General features: G+C 39.0%; 1 protein-coding gene across 1 annotated transcript in view; it reads left to right on the forward strand.

Annotated features, from left to right (window-relative positions):
- The window catches only part of PKHD1 (polycystic kidney and hepatic disease 1 (autosomal recessive)), a 438,226-nt gene that overhangs the window by 173,838 nt on the left and 250,014 nt on the right, over positions 1-14,374 (forward strand). Inside the window, exons 38-40 of the mRNA XM_014532447.1 lie at positions 9,156-9,366; positions 9,931-10,088; positions 12,726-12,917. Of these exons, the coding sequence (XP_014387933.1) occupies positions 9,156-9,366; positions 9,931-10,088; positions 12,726-12,917 (561 nt within the window). The remainder of the gene's footprint in view (positions 1-9,155; positions 9,367-9,930; positions 10,089-12,725; positions 12,918-14,374) is intronic.

Below are 14,374 nucleotides of genomic sequence, written 5' to 3' on the forward strand. Positions count from 1 at the left end.
GGGCGGTGCCCCAACTCCCCAATCGGCCCTGCTCTGAGCCTGACCAGGGGCTGCACTTAGGGATTGGGCCTGCCCTCTGCCACCCGGGAGCAGGCCTAAGCCAGCAGGTCGTTATCTCCCAAGGGGTCCCAGACTGCGAGAGGGCACAGGCCGGGCTGGGGGACCCCCCCTCCAGTGCACAAATTTTTGTGCACCGGGCCTCTAGTTATATTTATAAGAGAGAATTTATAAAAATGCAATGGTACAGAATTATAGCATTTTTGTCTACATTTGAAATTTTGCCAACATATGAACATAGCTAAAGGACAGGAGCAACATATATTAATATGCTGTACTAAGATTGTGGATGTTTTTATTGTCTTCTTTTCGCTTGTCTGTATTTTTATTTTAAACATTGTACATTTATTGCTTTTCTAAAAAAAAACTATGTTATTGAATATTTGCTCTTTTTCTCCTTACTGACACCTCCACTCCAAAACATAGATCATAATGATGATTATCAAAATGATTATCTTGTCTGAAATATCTCTGAATTTTTATGTATTTTTTACACAATGACTAGAGGTAGCTATTAAGAACATTCTATAGGAGACTTAAGCTCTGACCAAGTGGATTTTGCACCTCTAAGTAAAGGACTTTTCACTACAGTTCTGTTGGGCCGAAAAATGACATTTATTGAATTGTCCTGAAATCCTCACAGGAGCTAGGACCCATGTTTCAGATGTTTTACTTAACTTACAATGAATGGACTATCGCCTGGGTATTTTGAGCTTTATCTTTTGATTCTTCTCATTCATTTACTTTTAATCACAGTAGCAACAGTAATGCTCAGATTGGGTAGAAACAAGAGTTAGCCTTTCTTTCCTACCTCTAGAGAAGGTCTTTAATCAAAGTATGGTTCACTGCACCACCCAAATAGCTTTGGTTAGCCTTGGTTTAAACCTTTACGCCAAAAGAATGGCAAACTTCTTCTCAGCATTGGAAGCAGACTTTGTGCCCAATTCCTTTTCACCAGTGTGGGAATGTCTGCTGATCAGCTGCGGATGCAGCCAGCTCATCTGCATATTTAGAGGATTGCTCTGGTAGCCTTCTCTCTCCTGCAGGCCATGTTCCCTGCTCAGGCGGTACCACCAGAGATGGCCCTGCAATGATGCAGAGGCTCATAGTGCACACAGAGGCAAGCTCATGCAGAATTCCCCGCCAGCTTTTCTTTTCACCCAAGGGAGCTTTCAGAGCAAGTGGTTCTCAAGGGCAGAGGGAAATGGTATGTGAAAAATACTCCTGTTCCATCTCTTTGGTCTGCCAGATAGTCTTCTATTAATGCTAATGTCATAGTCTTCTCATCTGAAGTACCGTAAATTGGATCGCCTCCAGTTCACAAATGATTTGGGTTGGTTGGTTGGAACTTGGAGTACATCTTTCTCAGAGAAATGCTGATAAACCTTGTGGTGAAGGAACTAAGTGAGCCTTCAAAAGTTTATTTCACTTAGATCTCCTTACTGTATAACGTTAATGGGGGTAGAGCAGCTGACCACTGAGTATTAGACTAATTGTATGAGGAGGTAGGTTCCATTTCCAACATGAGATTCCAGGGACACATCTCTCTCCATTTGCTTTCTACTATCTCAATTTATTTTTTATTGAGTAATAGTAACAGATGGTGTTCTCAGTACCTCTGTCCTTGTGGCCTAGTTGTGAGTTCCGGCGCATTGGGGGGTTTGGGAGTAGAGAGAGTCAACTTAGATGCAAGTGGAGTAATCTGCAATAGTTGACCTTTCTCTAATTCCTCTGGTTACTTATCACCTCCTACTGTTGTTAAAGATAGTATATGACCACAGGATCTGGGCCAGGTGTTGGTGGAAAGAAGAGGGAAATGAAGAATAGTAGAAGGACAGGATTTTCTCTCCATCTCTTTCCCCACAAAGCTCATATTCTGCTACTGTGCACCTTACTTTCCATTGGCAGAAGGATGAAATGAACAGTGAGGTATAGGACTCAAGTACAAGAGATGCTGGGCAGCATGCCCAGACCCTAACAATAACAAAAAAGAATAAAGAGATGGGGAGGAATGAGTGCCCAAGCAATTGCATGGAGAAATATGATGTTCTAGATGCCATTACCATACGATGTACTGCATTCTTTTGTTTAAATGTGGTTGTGCATATCTTCATCTTTTGGTTTTCTTCCTTTTACTGCCCTTCTTAGGATCTTGTCTCATCTACCCAATCTTCAAATGACCATGCTCCCATGGGCTTGGTCACAGGTACACTTCATTTATAACTGTATACTTCTCCCAAGTAATCATACCCATTCTCATGGAGTAACATCTATTGTTATATTTCTTTTATATCTTGCCTTGGACCTCTCTTCTGAGCTACAGATTTATCTTTTCACTTGTATATTCTCTTTACTAGCTAAAACATAACCTGCTTAAAATTGTCATCTAAAGCTGAATGCCATTACATGAGGGCAGGGTTTTTTCTTTCTTTCTTTCATTCTTTCTCTCTCTCTCTCTCTTTTTTTTTTACTGTTTTGCTCACTACTGTATTTGTAGTACTAGAACAGCAATGTAATAAATGCTCGATAAATATTTGAGTGGATTTATTATTTTCATCCCCAAGTGTTTCTCTTTATCTGCCAATTTGCTTCAGTTATGGACCTGTGAGGTGTCATTGACATGTTATTTCTGACTTGTAGATATAATCTCACAATCTTGATTGTCCAAGAGAAATCTCAAATTTTTATACTTCTCTCCAGATCCACTGCATAACCCTTGCTGAAACTTACAAAACTTCTTGTCTGAGCTACTGCATTAGCCTTCTACAGTAGTCTTCTACGTAGTCTTACTTTCACTCACTTTCCTGTAATCTCTTCTTCATATCACATTGAGTGACGTTTCAACACATAAATTTGATCATGTAACTATTTTGAATAAGATTTTTCAAGTTTGTTAAAACAGGCCAATAAGGTGCTGCTTTAGTTTTCCCAGTCATAGCACGCCATCTCATTCATCTTGCTCTAGACCAGTAGTTCTCAACCTTGGCTGCACATTAGAATCACCTGGGAATCTTCTTAAAATCCTGATTTCTGGGCCTCATCCTCTGGAAAGTCTTGTTTCTTTGTTATGGGGTGGGGCCACAACATTAGTAACAAAGAAACAATTTCTGGAGGATGAGGCCCAGAAATCAGTATTTTAAAAAGTTCCCAGGTGATTCTAATGTGCAGCCAAGGTTGAGAACCACTGCTCTAGACACTCTGACCTCCATTCAGTTGCTAGAGCAGATTAAGCTCCCACTTGACTCTTGCCCATTTTAGGACTTGACTCAATCTGCATTAAACATGTGTTCTCACTAAGGATTCTCTCCCCTCAGGTTGATATCACTAGTCTTAAAATATCACTAGTCTCAAATCAGTACAATTTCTTATTTATCGTCTCACATATTTCTTTGGTGGTTTCCAAATCACATTTGGAATAAACTCTAAGTTCTTTGGGGGAGCCTGTGAGGCCCTTCCTGGGTGGGTCCTGCTCACCTTTCCAGGTGCAGCTTTGCTGACTCTCATCACATCCCCATCCCTTCCACATACTTGCAATCAAGCCAGGTCACCTATATAGCAGCTATTCGAATGTGTCATGTTGTCCCAGACCATTGTGTACACCACTGCCTTTGCCTAGAGTGCTCTGCTGATTTTGTCACCTGGTCCACTATGGATTATCCTTCAAGACCCACTCAGTTATCTTCTTCTCTGGATACCATTACCATAAAAAACCCCTTCTTTTGTGTGAGGTTCTCTGTGTTTGTGTGCCAGCAGACCCTCTGTGTCCCTCTGTATTAACACTTAATGTGGTGCATTTGTGACATTTGTCTATTTCCTGTACTGGCCATGGACCTGGAGGACTTTTTCCCCTATATGTATGTCTTCCTAGTTCTTGACAGATATTTATCTACAAGAAGAAAATATAACATTCATTATTTTATTATGGGTAATAGTGAAGCTGCAAGTGGAGATAAGGGGTAAATAATTTGCATATATTTGGAAAAAAATTCTAGGTGTTTTTTTTTTTTGTGTGTGTGTGAGTTCTTTTATATGTCTATTCTGATACAAACATTATTTTAATGAAATGATTCTGTCTCCTAAATGATTTGGCAGTTATTTGCTTGGAATAAAGTCGGAGGTCCTACAAAATAAACAGAGGACAATTAGTTATTTTAAAGAGTGTTGCCCCACAACGATTATTTTCTTTCTCTTCATGCTCATTTGGTAAGATGGTTCTCTGTGACTGTGTAATTATGGATGGATGGCATTGACTGTGTCCCTTGTATTAACACTTAATGTGGTGCATTTGTGACATTTGTCTATTTCCTGTACTGGCCATGGACTTGGAGGACTCTTTTCCCTTTATGTATGTCTTCCTAGTTTTTGACAGATATTTATCTACAAGAAGAAAATACAATATAACATTCATTGTTTTATTATGGGTAATAGTGAAGCTGCAAGTGGAGATAAGGGGTAAATAATTTGCATATATTTGGAAAAAAATTCTAGGTGTTTTTTTTGTGTGTGTGTGTGTGAGTTCTTTTATATGTCTATTCTGATACAAACATTATTTTAATGAAATGATTCTGTCTCCTAAATGATTTGGCAGTTATTTGCTTGGAATAAAGTCGGAGGTCCTACAAAATAAACAGAGGACAATTAGTTATTTTAAAGAGTGTTGCCCCACAATGATTATTTTCTTTCTCTTCATGCTCATTTGGTAAGATGGTTCTCTGTGACTGTGTAATTATGGATGGATGGCATTGAAATGCTTGAACAGTAATTTGTAGGAAATATAATTATGAGTAGAAGTTATTAGTGGGAGTAAATGAATAGTTTGTTTGGTTAATAGGTCAATGTTGAAAGCCCAAAGTGGTTAAACAGTGTATTAAATTATAAGTTAGGATCATAACTCTTTTTCATTTAAGTATATTCATAAACTATTGAGCTTTTAAAGCTGCATTTTTATGTTTTTTGATTTGCGGTAGGGAAAGGAAGGCAGCTGCCCAACCTGGGTTTCTTAAGAGAGCTGTGAGTTGAAATGACTCATGTTCAAAATGTGTGCAATGCCTTCTTCATCAGAGAAGCAGTCGTTCCACCTTGTGTGGCATTTAAATAATATTTATGAAGTAAGGAATATAATGTTTTGAGAATCAAATTTGATTGGATACAGTTAATTTGTAGATATTTCCAGAGGTCAGGAATTCCATTATGTGTCCAGTTCTTTGGTCCTGGATCCAGAAGACCTGGTTTCAGAACTTGCTGCTGACATCTCATTGCTGTGTAATCATGTCCTTGAAGTATCTCAACTTTCTAGGCTGTATGATCTGTTAAAAGAAAACCAACAACAGAAACAATTCTTACTTTAGAGTAAAACTACTTAGCATAGAACTTATTCTAAGTGCTTAATAATGGTTTTTGTAGTAATTTTTACATATTAGATATTATATACTCATTGAGGTATATATCTGATGGAGATTTGCAGGTAAATGTCCAGAAGGCAATATTCAAAATAGTTGAATCCTAATTGTGAGCCCAGGACCATGCTGAAATTCTGACACATATAAAAGAAACATAAGGCAGTATCCTGCATCCAAGGTGCTGACTGTCCTCATAAGGGGATAAGACACATGCATTGTAATAATTACAGACTAATTTATTATTGAAATATATGGTACTGACTGTGGGTTATATAACTGAAATCTCACCAGGCCTCTCCGAACCTGCTCAACCTGGGATATTTCAGTAGTGATCATAAACATTTTACTGCCTGCCTCCCCCAGCTCTCACAGAACCTCCAGCCTTTTCCAGCATTCCTGCCTGCTTGCTGTAGATATTCTCATGACGAATTTCATGAGTTCATCAACTAGCCCGTCTCATCTTTCATGCACTATTCCTCCTATTTTGGTTTTCTTGGTCCTTGTCTTCCATTTAGGGAGGTGCTGGGGGCTGCCTCATCCCAGCCCCTGCTGCCGATACCTGCCATGAGAGTCCTGAACACGTGGGTGCCAAGGCGCAGGCTTTCATTGCTGCCCAGGTGGTCTTACCCTGAGGTGTAGCAGTGTGCTGTGTCCCACGATGAAGCACGGTGACTTCCCCTTTTGCCACTCAGGGTCCTACCTAATCACTTGGACACCAAAACTATGGAGTGCTGGTTTCTCCATAACTCAGTCATGATTTTCCTCATTCGGTACATATTTATTAAACACCTGTTATATGCTAGACACTGTGGTAAGCATTGGTGCTATATGGTGAGCAAATAGAGGCATAACTCCTCCTGTCCTGTTTAATAGGGGAGACAAATAGAGAAGTGCACTAATAGAGGCCAAATGGCAAGGAGAGGAACATGGTGATGGGAGGGTTTGACCCCGTTAGGGCAGTCTCAGAGGCTTTTCTGAGGAATCAAGTTTAACATCATTCTGAAGAAAGAGTTGATGAAAATCCCAACAGAGGAGCATCAGGTGCAAAATCCATCTGGAGAGTTCCTTCAGCTCCTTTCTTCAGGTTCAGTGGTCTGTTTGGTCAGGAGCGAAAATCTGTATCTGAGGCAGATCCCATGCTGTCTCTCCTCTTTTTCTCTCACCTGCTCCTCGTGTATGTTTCTCCCGTGCTAATAACACAACTCGCACAAATGGCCCATCAACTAGCCAGATATGCTCAGGCATGCCTAAATCTCAGATGCACACAGGCCTTTTGCATAAGGAAGACCCACAGCACTGTAATGTCTATGGGAGGAGGTGGACATAAGCATGGGCTGAAATGCTGCCTGAAATTCAGTGGGAGAGGTGGGGCTTGATTTGTGTTTTGGAAGAATAGGCGACATGAAGAAGGCTGGGCACACAGGTGGAAGAGACAGAATGGGCAAAGGGATAGAGATGGAAGTAATCCTGTCAAATGACAGGAGGTAATGAGACTGGGCTTCCTGGAATGGAGATTTAATTAAGGAGTCAGAGACCATAAAGTAGAGTAAAATTATGGAGAATCTTAAAAGTCAGGAGGAGAATTTGGTGCTTTGTTCCTGAGTATTGTAGGCAGATGCTGTAGGTTAAGTGAAAAAGAAGGGATGTAATTAAAATATCTTAGCAAAGCTTAAAAAATAATGCAGAATAGCCAGAAGAATAAAAGCTAGATGCAGAGAATCTAGCTCAGCTGATTATCATAATTTTGACATTCTCAAATTTGAGATGATGATAATAGCTATCTCCTACATAGCTAGAAATACAACTGGCAACCATGAAGCATGCAGGCTTGATGTTCTCATCATATTTTTTACGAGTGTGAGTAAATTCTGAAATAATTTTACTGTGTTATAGAGGCTCTGTCAACATTTGAAAGGACATAAATTTATGTTAATGATGAAAAATGCACTTCAAAGATTCTATGATTTTTTTATTTATTTGATTAAGAATGATTAGTTGAGAAATATTTTTGTTGTCCCTTCTTTTGGTTCTTCCATGAATAGCTTGCATGTTGGTAGGTGCATAGAAGGTGTTTGCTGCATATTGAATATTGTGAACAATTGATCACAGATTTTAATAGCATTTTGCCTTTGATAAACACTTTCTTTGCTCCTTAGAGATTTTTCTTTGCAAACATTGAAGAACCAATCATAGAAATTCACATATATGTGCATATACATATAAATAAACTTTATTTAATTTTGTTGTTCCCAAAGGTTAAAATAAACAAGGAACAAAATTAAAATTATTTTCTTTTGGGATGATTTATGTCTTAATTTTTACCTGCCCTATAATTAGACATTTTGAACTCTAAATGTTTTTTAAGATAAAATTATTGCCCAAGTAAACTTCAGAAATTACATCATTAACCCAGAGACCTTTTAAAGCCTAAAACAACATTATTGGTGCAAGTGCCCATACATACACAGACAAATAAATAAAGAGGAAAATCTAAAATGATTTGAAAATGATTTATTGTTGGCCACCCCTGTAGTTAGAGATTCAAGTATTATTATATTACTGTAGTGCAATAGGGGAGGACAGGAAGTTGCTGTGGGCTAAAGGTAAATTATGATCTATTGCAAAGGAGGAAGGAAATGTACTGAGGAAAGAAGAAGGAGTTGGGAGTTAGCCATGTATTTTCTGAAGTATTGCTTCAGATAATGTCTTGAAAAAATTTTTTTGCCGTGACCCTTGCTGGAAAAGGCCAGAGTAAACTGGGAGACAGACTACCTTCTTGAATCTTTGACAGTGAAGGAGTAGCCTACTGGCATCAGAGGATCAGATGGATGCTGTGGACTCCAACAGAAACCAAGGTACCTAGAGACACAAGCTACCCTTCAAATTTGCATAGCAGTCCTCTGTGGAACCCACCCAATTTTAGAGTTTGAAAAGATCATTTAATACAACATGGTTCAGGACAATCTGAGATAATTTTGACTTTGTACTCTACTAACACTATTTGTAAAGTGAGCTGAAGTCTTCCGGTTAGAAATTCAGTATGAATAGCTTTCTGTTTTTATTTGGAATAAGAAATAGGTGGTAAAATTACATACTCAAAGCACAGAGTATTGAGGGTCTATTATGTGATAAGGTCCAGACCACATGTTTCATGAATATTATGTTATTTAATCCTCCTAAAACCCTTTGGGGGAAGACCTTGCTACTTCTGCGTTATAACTGAGGAAACTGAAGTCCACTGTTGAGTTTATTACCCAAAGGAACATGGTTAGAATATGGCAATACTGTGATTCAGTTGTAAGTCTGACTCCAATTCCTGTGTTTTTTGTAATGCCATTCTCAATCCTGGATTAATTTTATTGCTGCCATGTGACAGATTATAAAACAACAACAACAACGAAAAAGTGAAGGCATCGGTGCTTATCGAGCATGAAACTTACTTTCCCAGATTATTTGTTCACAGGATTCTTTGGCTGAGTAATACCACGTTCTCAATGCTGGATTACTTTTATTGCTGCCATGTGACAGATTAAACAACAACAACAACAACAACAATGAAAAAGTGAAGGCATTGGTGCTTATTGAGCCTGAAATTTACTTTCCCAGGTTATTTGTTCACAGGATTCTTTGGCTGAGTAATACCACATTTGTATTAACTGTTTGAATGTCTGAAGGCACATTTTCCTCCCACTGCTTTAGGTTCACTACCAGAAGTAATTGTCACTCATCTTCGAGCAGCTGCCTCTGCCCGTGACACAGTGTTGGCTCTAGAAGATGCTGTGGACTGGCACTCTGGGGATGCAGTTGTCATCGTCAGTGGAATGGGTGTTGAAGGTGCCAGACCCATGGAGGAGATTGTCGTTGTGGAAACTGTGCACAATGCAGACCTGTATCTGAGATCACCCTTAAGGTACTGAGTGACAGCTTGGGTCCATTTAGATGGAAGAAGATGAGGTCTTAACTGTGCTGGTGTCTGTACATTTTTTTTGTCTTTCAATGATGTCTTTTTAATTAAATAATGTTAGGTGTTTTGACAAGAAAAATTATAAAGCATGTGCTGTTTTTGAAGATTTATATTTCTTAAATAAGTTTTTCTTGTAAAACTCTAGAACTCCCATGTTAGGTGGTCAGAGCAATAGTCATCATAGTTTCCTAATTTTCACTTACTTGTGCCAATAGTTCACTCTTTTGTATTTGAGTTTCAAAAGAAGTAGACCCCCCACATAGGGTATTATGTGAATCTAGTAGCTTACTATTCCTGATAAGATTCAGAGTGGTGTCTACAGATGTGTCTTTTTCTTTCTTTTTTTGAAAGATATTCTCACAACTTCACAGAGAATTGGGTAGCTGGAGAGCACCATATTATAGACCCCCCACATAGGGTATTATGTGAATTCTAGTAGCTTACTGTTCCTGATAAGATTCAGAGTGGTATCTACAGATGTGTCTTTTTCTTTCTTTCTTTTTTTGAAAGATATTCTCACGACTTCACAGAGAATTGGGTAGCTGGAGAGCACCATATTCTAAAGGCCACAGTGGCCCTGCTCAGCAGGAGGATTATCATACGAGGAAATCTCACCAGTGAGAGGACAAAGTTCCTTGCTTCATGCCAGGAGGCTAACACTTCAGAAGGTAGAGAAGTATTTTGTTGGGAGGTCCAACGAGTGAAAAAGAATGTTCTTACTGTCGAATGATATGTGGCATTGTTGACTTCTTTCAAAATAGGATAAACCCTTAACCTTTGCATGTGCATAATATTCTATAGTTTTCAAAATTCTCTTGATAAATTGATTTCTTGCCCTCGACAACCTCATGAAAGAGACAGACAACATTATTGACTTGAGTAATGAACTATTTCTTTTGGAAAATAAACCCTTAACCTTTGCATGTGCATAATATTCTAGAGTTTTCAAAATGCTCTTGATAAATTGATTTCTTGCCCTCAACAACCTCGTGAAAGAGACAGACATTATTGACTTGAGTAATGAACTATTTCTTTTGGAAAGAAAAATGTTAAATAATTAAATCTGGAGAGTTGAATTAAATTTTGAGGGTTGAGGTTATATTGTAGTCTTAACTCTGATTCCAAGCACTTTCTAAAATTCTCAGGAAAACTGCTCAATGCCCAAGTCAGGAATGCAGGCAGCACATTCTTACTGATTAGGCTTGTTGGCCTCTTCCCTCCCCTCCACCTCCACTTTTGGAGTTTGTTTTCTGAGTGAACTACCCACATACTTTAAGTAAGTGGTTAAAAAGTCAATTTATCTTCCAGAAGAATAACAGGCACTGGATCACACTGATGTGCCTATTAAACATCTATTTCAGGGATGGCTAGTTTAGTAGGTTATGTTTTGGTTTCTCAGGCTGTAGATTACGAGGCTTTCACATGTTGTGAAGATATCATTTGTCAAATTTGGTCCAGGACGGTGTGGGTGTCAAGGATGACTCCCAGGCATGCATCCTGGATGGATGATGAGGCTATTTATTGAGTTGGGAAGAGGAACAGATTTTGGGGTGGGAGGGTGGAAGTCATGAGTTTCATTTTGTTCATGTCGAGACTGAGATGCCAGGCCAGCATCAGAGTTGAGATATCTGGTAGTGTCCGGGGCCTGGAAGAAATGTCAGATGGAGTTAAAAATTTGAGTCACATCTACATATAGACACAGGTGGCTATAACGTTAGGATGTGGTCAGGAGGGAGGGACATAGACCCTACCTCCCCACCACCTCAGTCTTTAGCTCACAAATGTGTCATTCCGAAAAACGTTTGGATGCAGTGGGTTAGAATCCATTGACAGCCAACTTTAATAATTCTGCTGAATTGAGATCTGAATTCTTTTCAAACACGGTAGGGTTTCTCATGCAGGTATTTTCAGATCAAATTGTGCAAAACATTGCATTTGATCATCCTGCAAGTGAGACCATGCATCTGGGTTTAGGTCATGATAAAGCTGTTAGCTTCGAATGGGAAAAAAAATCCCTGATTTCAGCACAACTTTTTAACATTACTACAAAATTCTCAAAGTAAAGCAGAATTCATAGCTTCACTAAAAACATATGTCACTCACCTCTTCTTTCTGTGGGACTGACTTGTAGGAATGAGGTAGCTAAACACAATAATATGAATCCTGACAACTTAAATGTTTTAGGGACCACTAACATTGTCAAAATTGAGATAAATCGCCTTAACCGGTTTGGCTCAGTGGATAGAGCGTCGGCCTGTGGACTCAAGGGTCCCAGGTTCGATTCCGGTCAAGGGCATGTACCTTGGTTGTGGTGTTCAGGAGGCAGCTGACAGATGTTTCTCATCGATGTTTCTAATTCTCTACCCTCTCCCTTCCTCTCTGTAAAAAAATCAATAAAATATATTAAAAAAATGTTATAAATTATAAGCATATAAAACAGCTCTTCATTCACCTCTTATATATTTATTCTCTGGGTGCTAATGAGTGACAGGTTATAAATTATAAGCATAAAAAACAGCTCTTCATTCACCACTTATATATTTATTCTCTGGGTGCTAATGAGTGACAGGGCTTTGTAATTTACTATAGATTATTTACTGTGGATTGGTACATCATTTTGTATTAGTAGCACTTCTGCTTTGGTTTGTTAACATGGACAATAAAGAATCAATTCAGGAGATGGACTTTTAGTTCACACCACCACATGCCATGTGTCAACAGAAAGAGTCCTGGATCCTGAGGTGACCACACTTTGTAGCAATGGTATCTGTGTGTACTACATCCATGCAATTTGCTGTCTTCTCTGGGAAGGAGGTATTGGTGCAGGGGCTGGAGCCCTTGGCTATTTCTTCAGTGGCATTAGTGTTGTCACCAAACTAAAAAGCAGCAAAGTAAATGGGAAGCCCATTAGACAGTTTAAGACTAAAAAGAGCCACAATTACATTCAGTATTTACATCTTGTTCCCTACAGTTATAAACCACGAGAAGGTCATTTTATTACACACTTCCTCCAGCTGGTCTTTTGGGTTGAAATAAACACCTATTTTGGTTGAATTTGTGGGCCACAGTCAGCCTCTTTGTGACAGTAATTAAGGTAATTGATTTGGGGTTGGGAGCTTCTGGAATAATAGAGTGAAGGCAACATCGTGTCCTAGTTATTGGATGTTTTAATTAATAATTAATAATTAAAAAAGGAGAATCAAAGTAAAAGGAAAATAAGGTTATTAAATGAAATAGGCAATAATGCTTTGTCTTTCAAACTGGGAGATAGGCCTATATGTGTCACACTGCATTCTGTATTTCAGGTAATTTGCAGCACTGTTTGTATTCCAAGAGTGAGAAGATGCTGGGATCCAGGGACCTGGGGGCCAGAATCATCATTCAGTCCTTCCCAGAGGAGCCCAGCCGGGTACAATTGCAGGGAGTGCAGTTCCGGAACTTGGGGCAAGCCTTCCATAAGCATCTGAGCTCTCTGACTCTGGTGGGAGCTATGAGAGGTAAGGGGGCCAGGTCTATGACTTCTCATTTTCATTTCTTATCCCATGTTCAAGGCACTACATGCCAAGGGTAATGATAGGTGATATGTGAATGTGGGGGGTCAGAGATGGATAATTATACTCTAGATCTATGTTTCTCAAACTTTAGTATGCCTAACAAAAATTCCTTGAGGAGCTTATTAAAATTTAGCATTATGGAGCCTATCAAGACAAATTCTGGTCTGAGGTGGCCCTGGGAATCTGAATTTTTCATAATGATTCTGGAACAAGTGTTCCAAGGAATATACTTTGAGAAACATGACTATAGGTACAACAGATGTGGAGTGAACTGCATGATCCACGTTGTAAACCTGCAACTACAGGCATATTGACATTGAATAGTGTAAATCATCAACACTGTGGCAGTTCAGCACGGCAGGGAGCAATTCCCTGTGAAGTTGTACTAACTCAGAGGAATCTTCTTCCTAGAAAAATAGGGGAGAATGGGCTGAGAACAGGTGCTTTTCCTGGGAACGTAGAGCAGACAGAGTGTGCAGATCTTGGCCAGAGCTGAAGAGATAGAAAGGGAGCAGGAAAAATCAAATGAAGGTGGGAATCACTAAGTGAAAAACAAGATTAGAATCAGAAAAGAAGAATATTGTCACATGTACTGATGAAGGTTCTGAAATCAAAATTGGAGCATCCAGGGCAAAAGCCCAGTGCCAGAAGCTGACATGCAGAGTCAGAGAATTAGAGTACAGATGCTAAGTAATGAGGACAGAAGCTTCATTTCTGAGCTATCTTCCCTACCCCTCAGCACCTCCAAGACCCAACATTCAAGCTTTGCCTTCCTTAGAAAGGGAGGTGCTCTAGGGGTGGTGCCTGACAAAGAACATTAGGATATATTGAGGGATTCAGGTGGGCCTTAAAAAATACTAGGATTAAAAAAAAATGCTAGGATTTCAACAGACAATGACAGAGTAATCTTTAAAGTCATTGAAGGCAGAATCCTGGCTAACCAATAGCAGCATTTATTTTCTAATTTCAAATCAACTTCGATGCTAAGAATGTCTGTTTATTCTAATGTTCTAATTTATTCTAAATTTTCTCTTCTACCTTATTTATTTATTTTTGTCATTCACTTACGGGTATGATTCCTAACATGGCTATTTCCCTAGTACATCTGAACGAATGATCAGTATCTTTGTGCCCTTCGCTCTCTCTTTTTTTTGGTCTCCTGGTGCTTATAAGGATGCAGAATATTTGATGTGGGGGCCAGCTCCAATATAAACAAGGATAGCAGTCACATATGTGTTATAAATTGCACATAATTAAAACCCCCGTTGCTAAAAAATGTAGTTAATCTGCCTTCTCTAACCTCTGCTTCAGAGTAGCTGCACATGTATTTATTTATTTATTTATAAAATATATTTTATTGATTTTTTAGAGAGAGGAAGGGAGAAGGATAGAGAGTTAGA

This window comes from Myotis brandtii, unplaced genomic scaffold (assembly GCF_000412655.1).
Source record: "Myotis brandtii unplaced genomic scaffold, ASM41265v1 scaffold893, whole genome shotgun sequence".
Classification (NCBI taxonomy): Eukaryota; Metazoa; Chordata; class Mammalia; order Chiroptera; family Vespertilionidae; genus Myotis; species Myotis brandtii.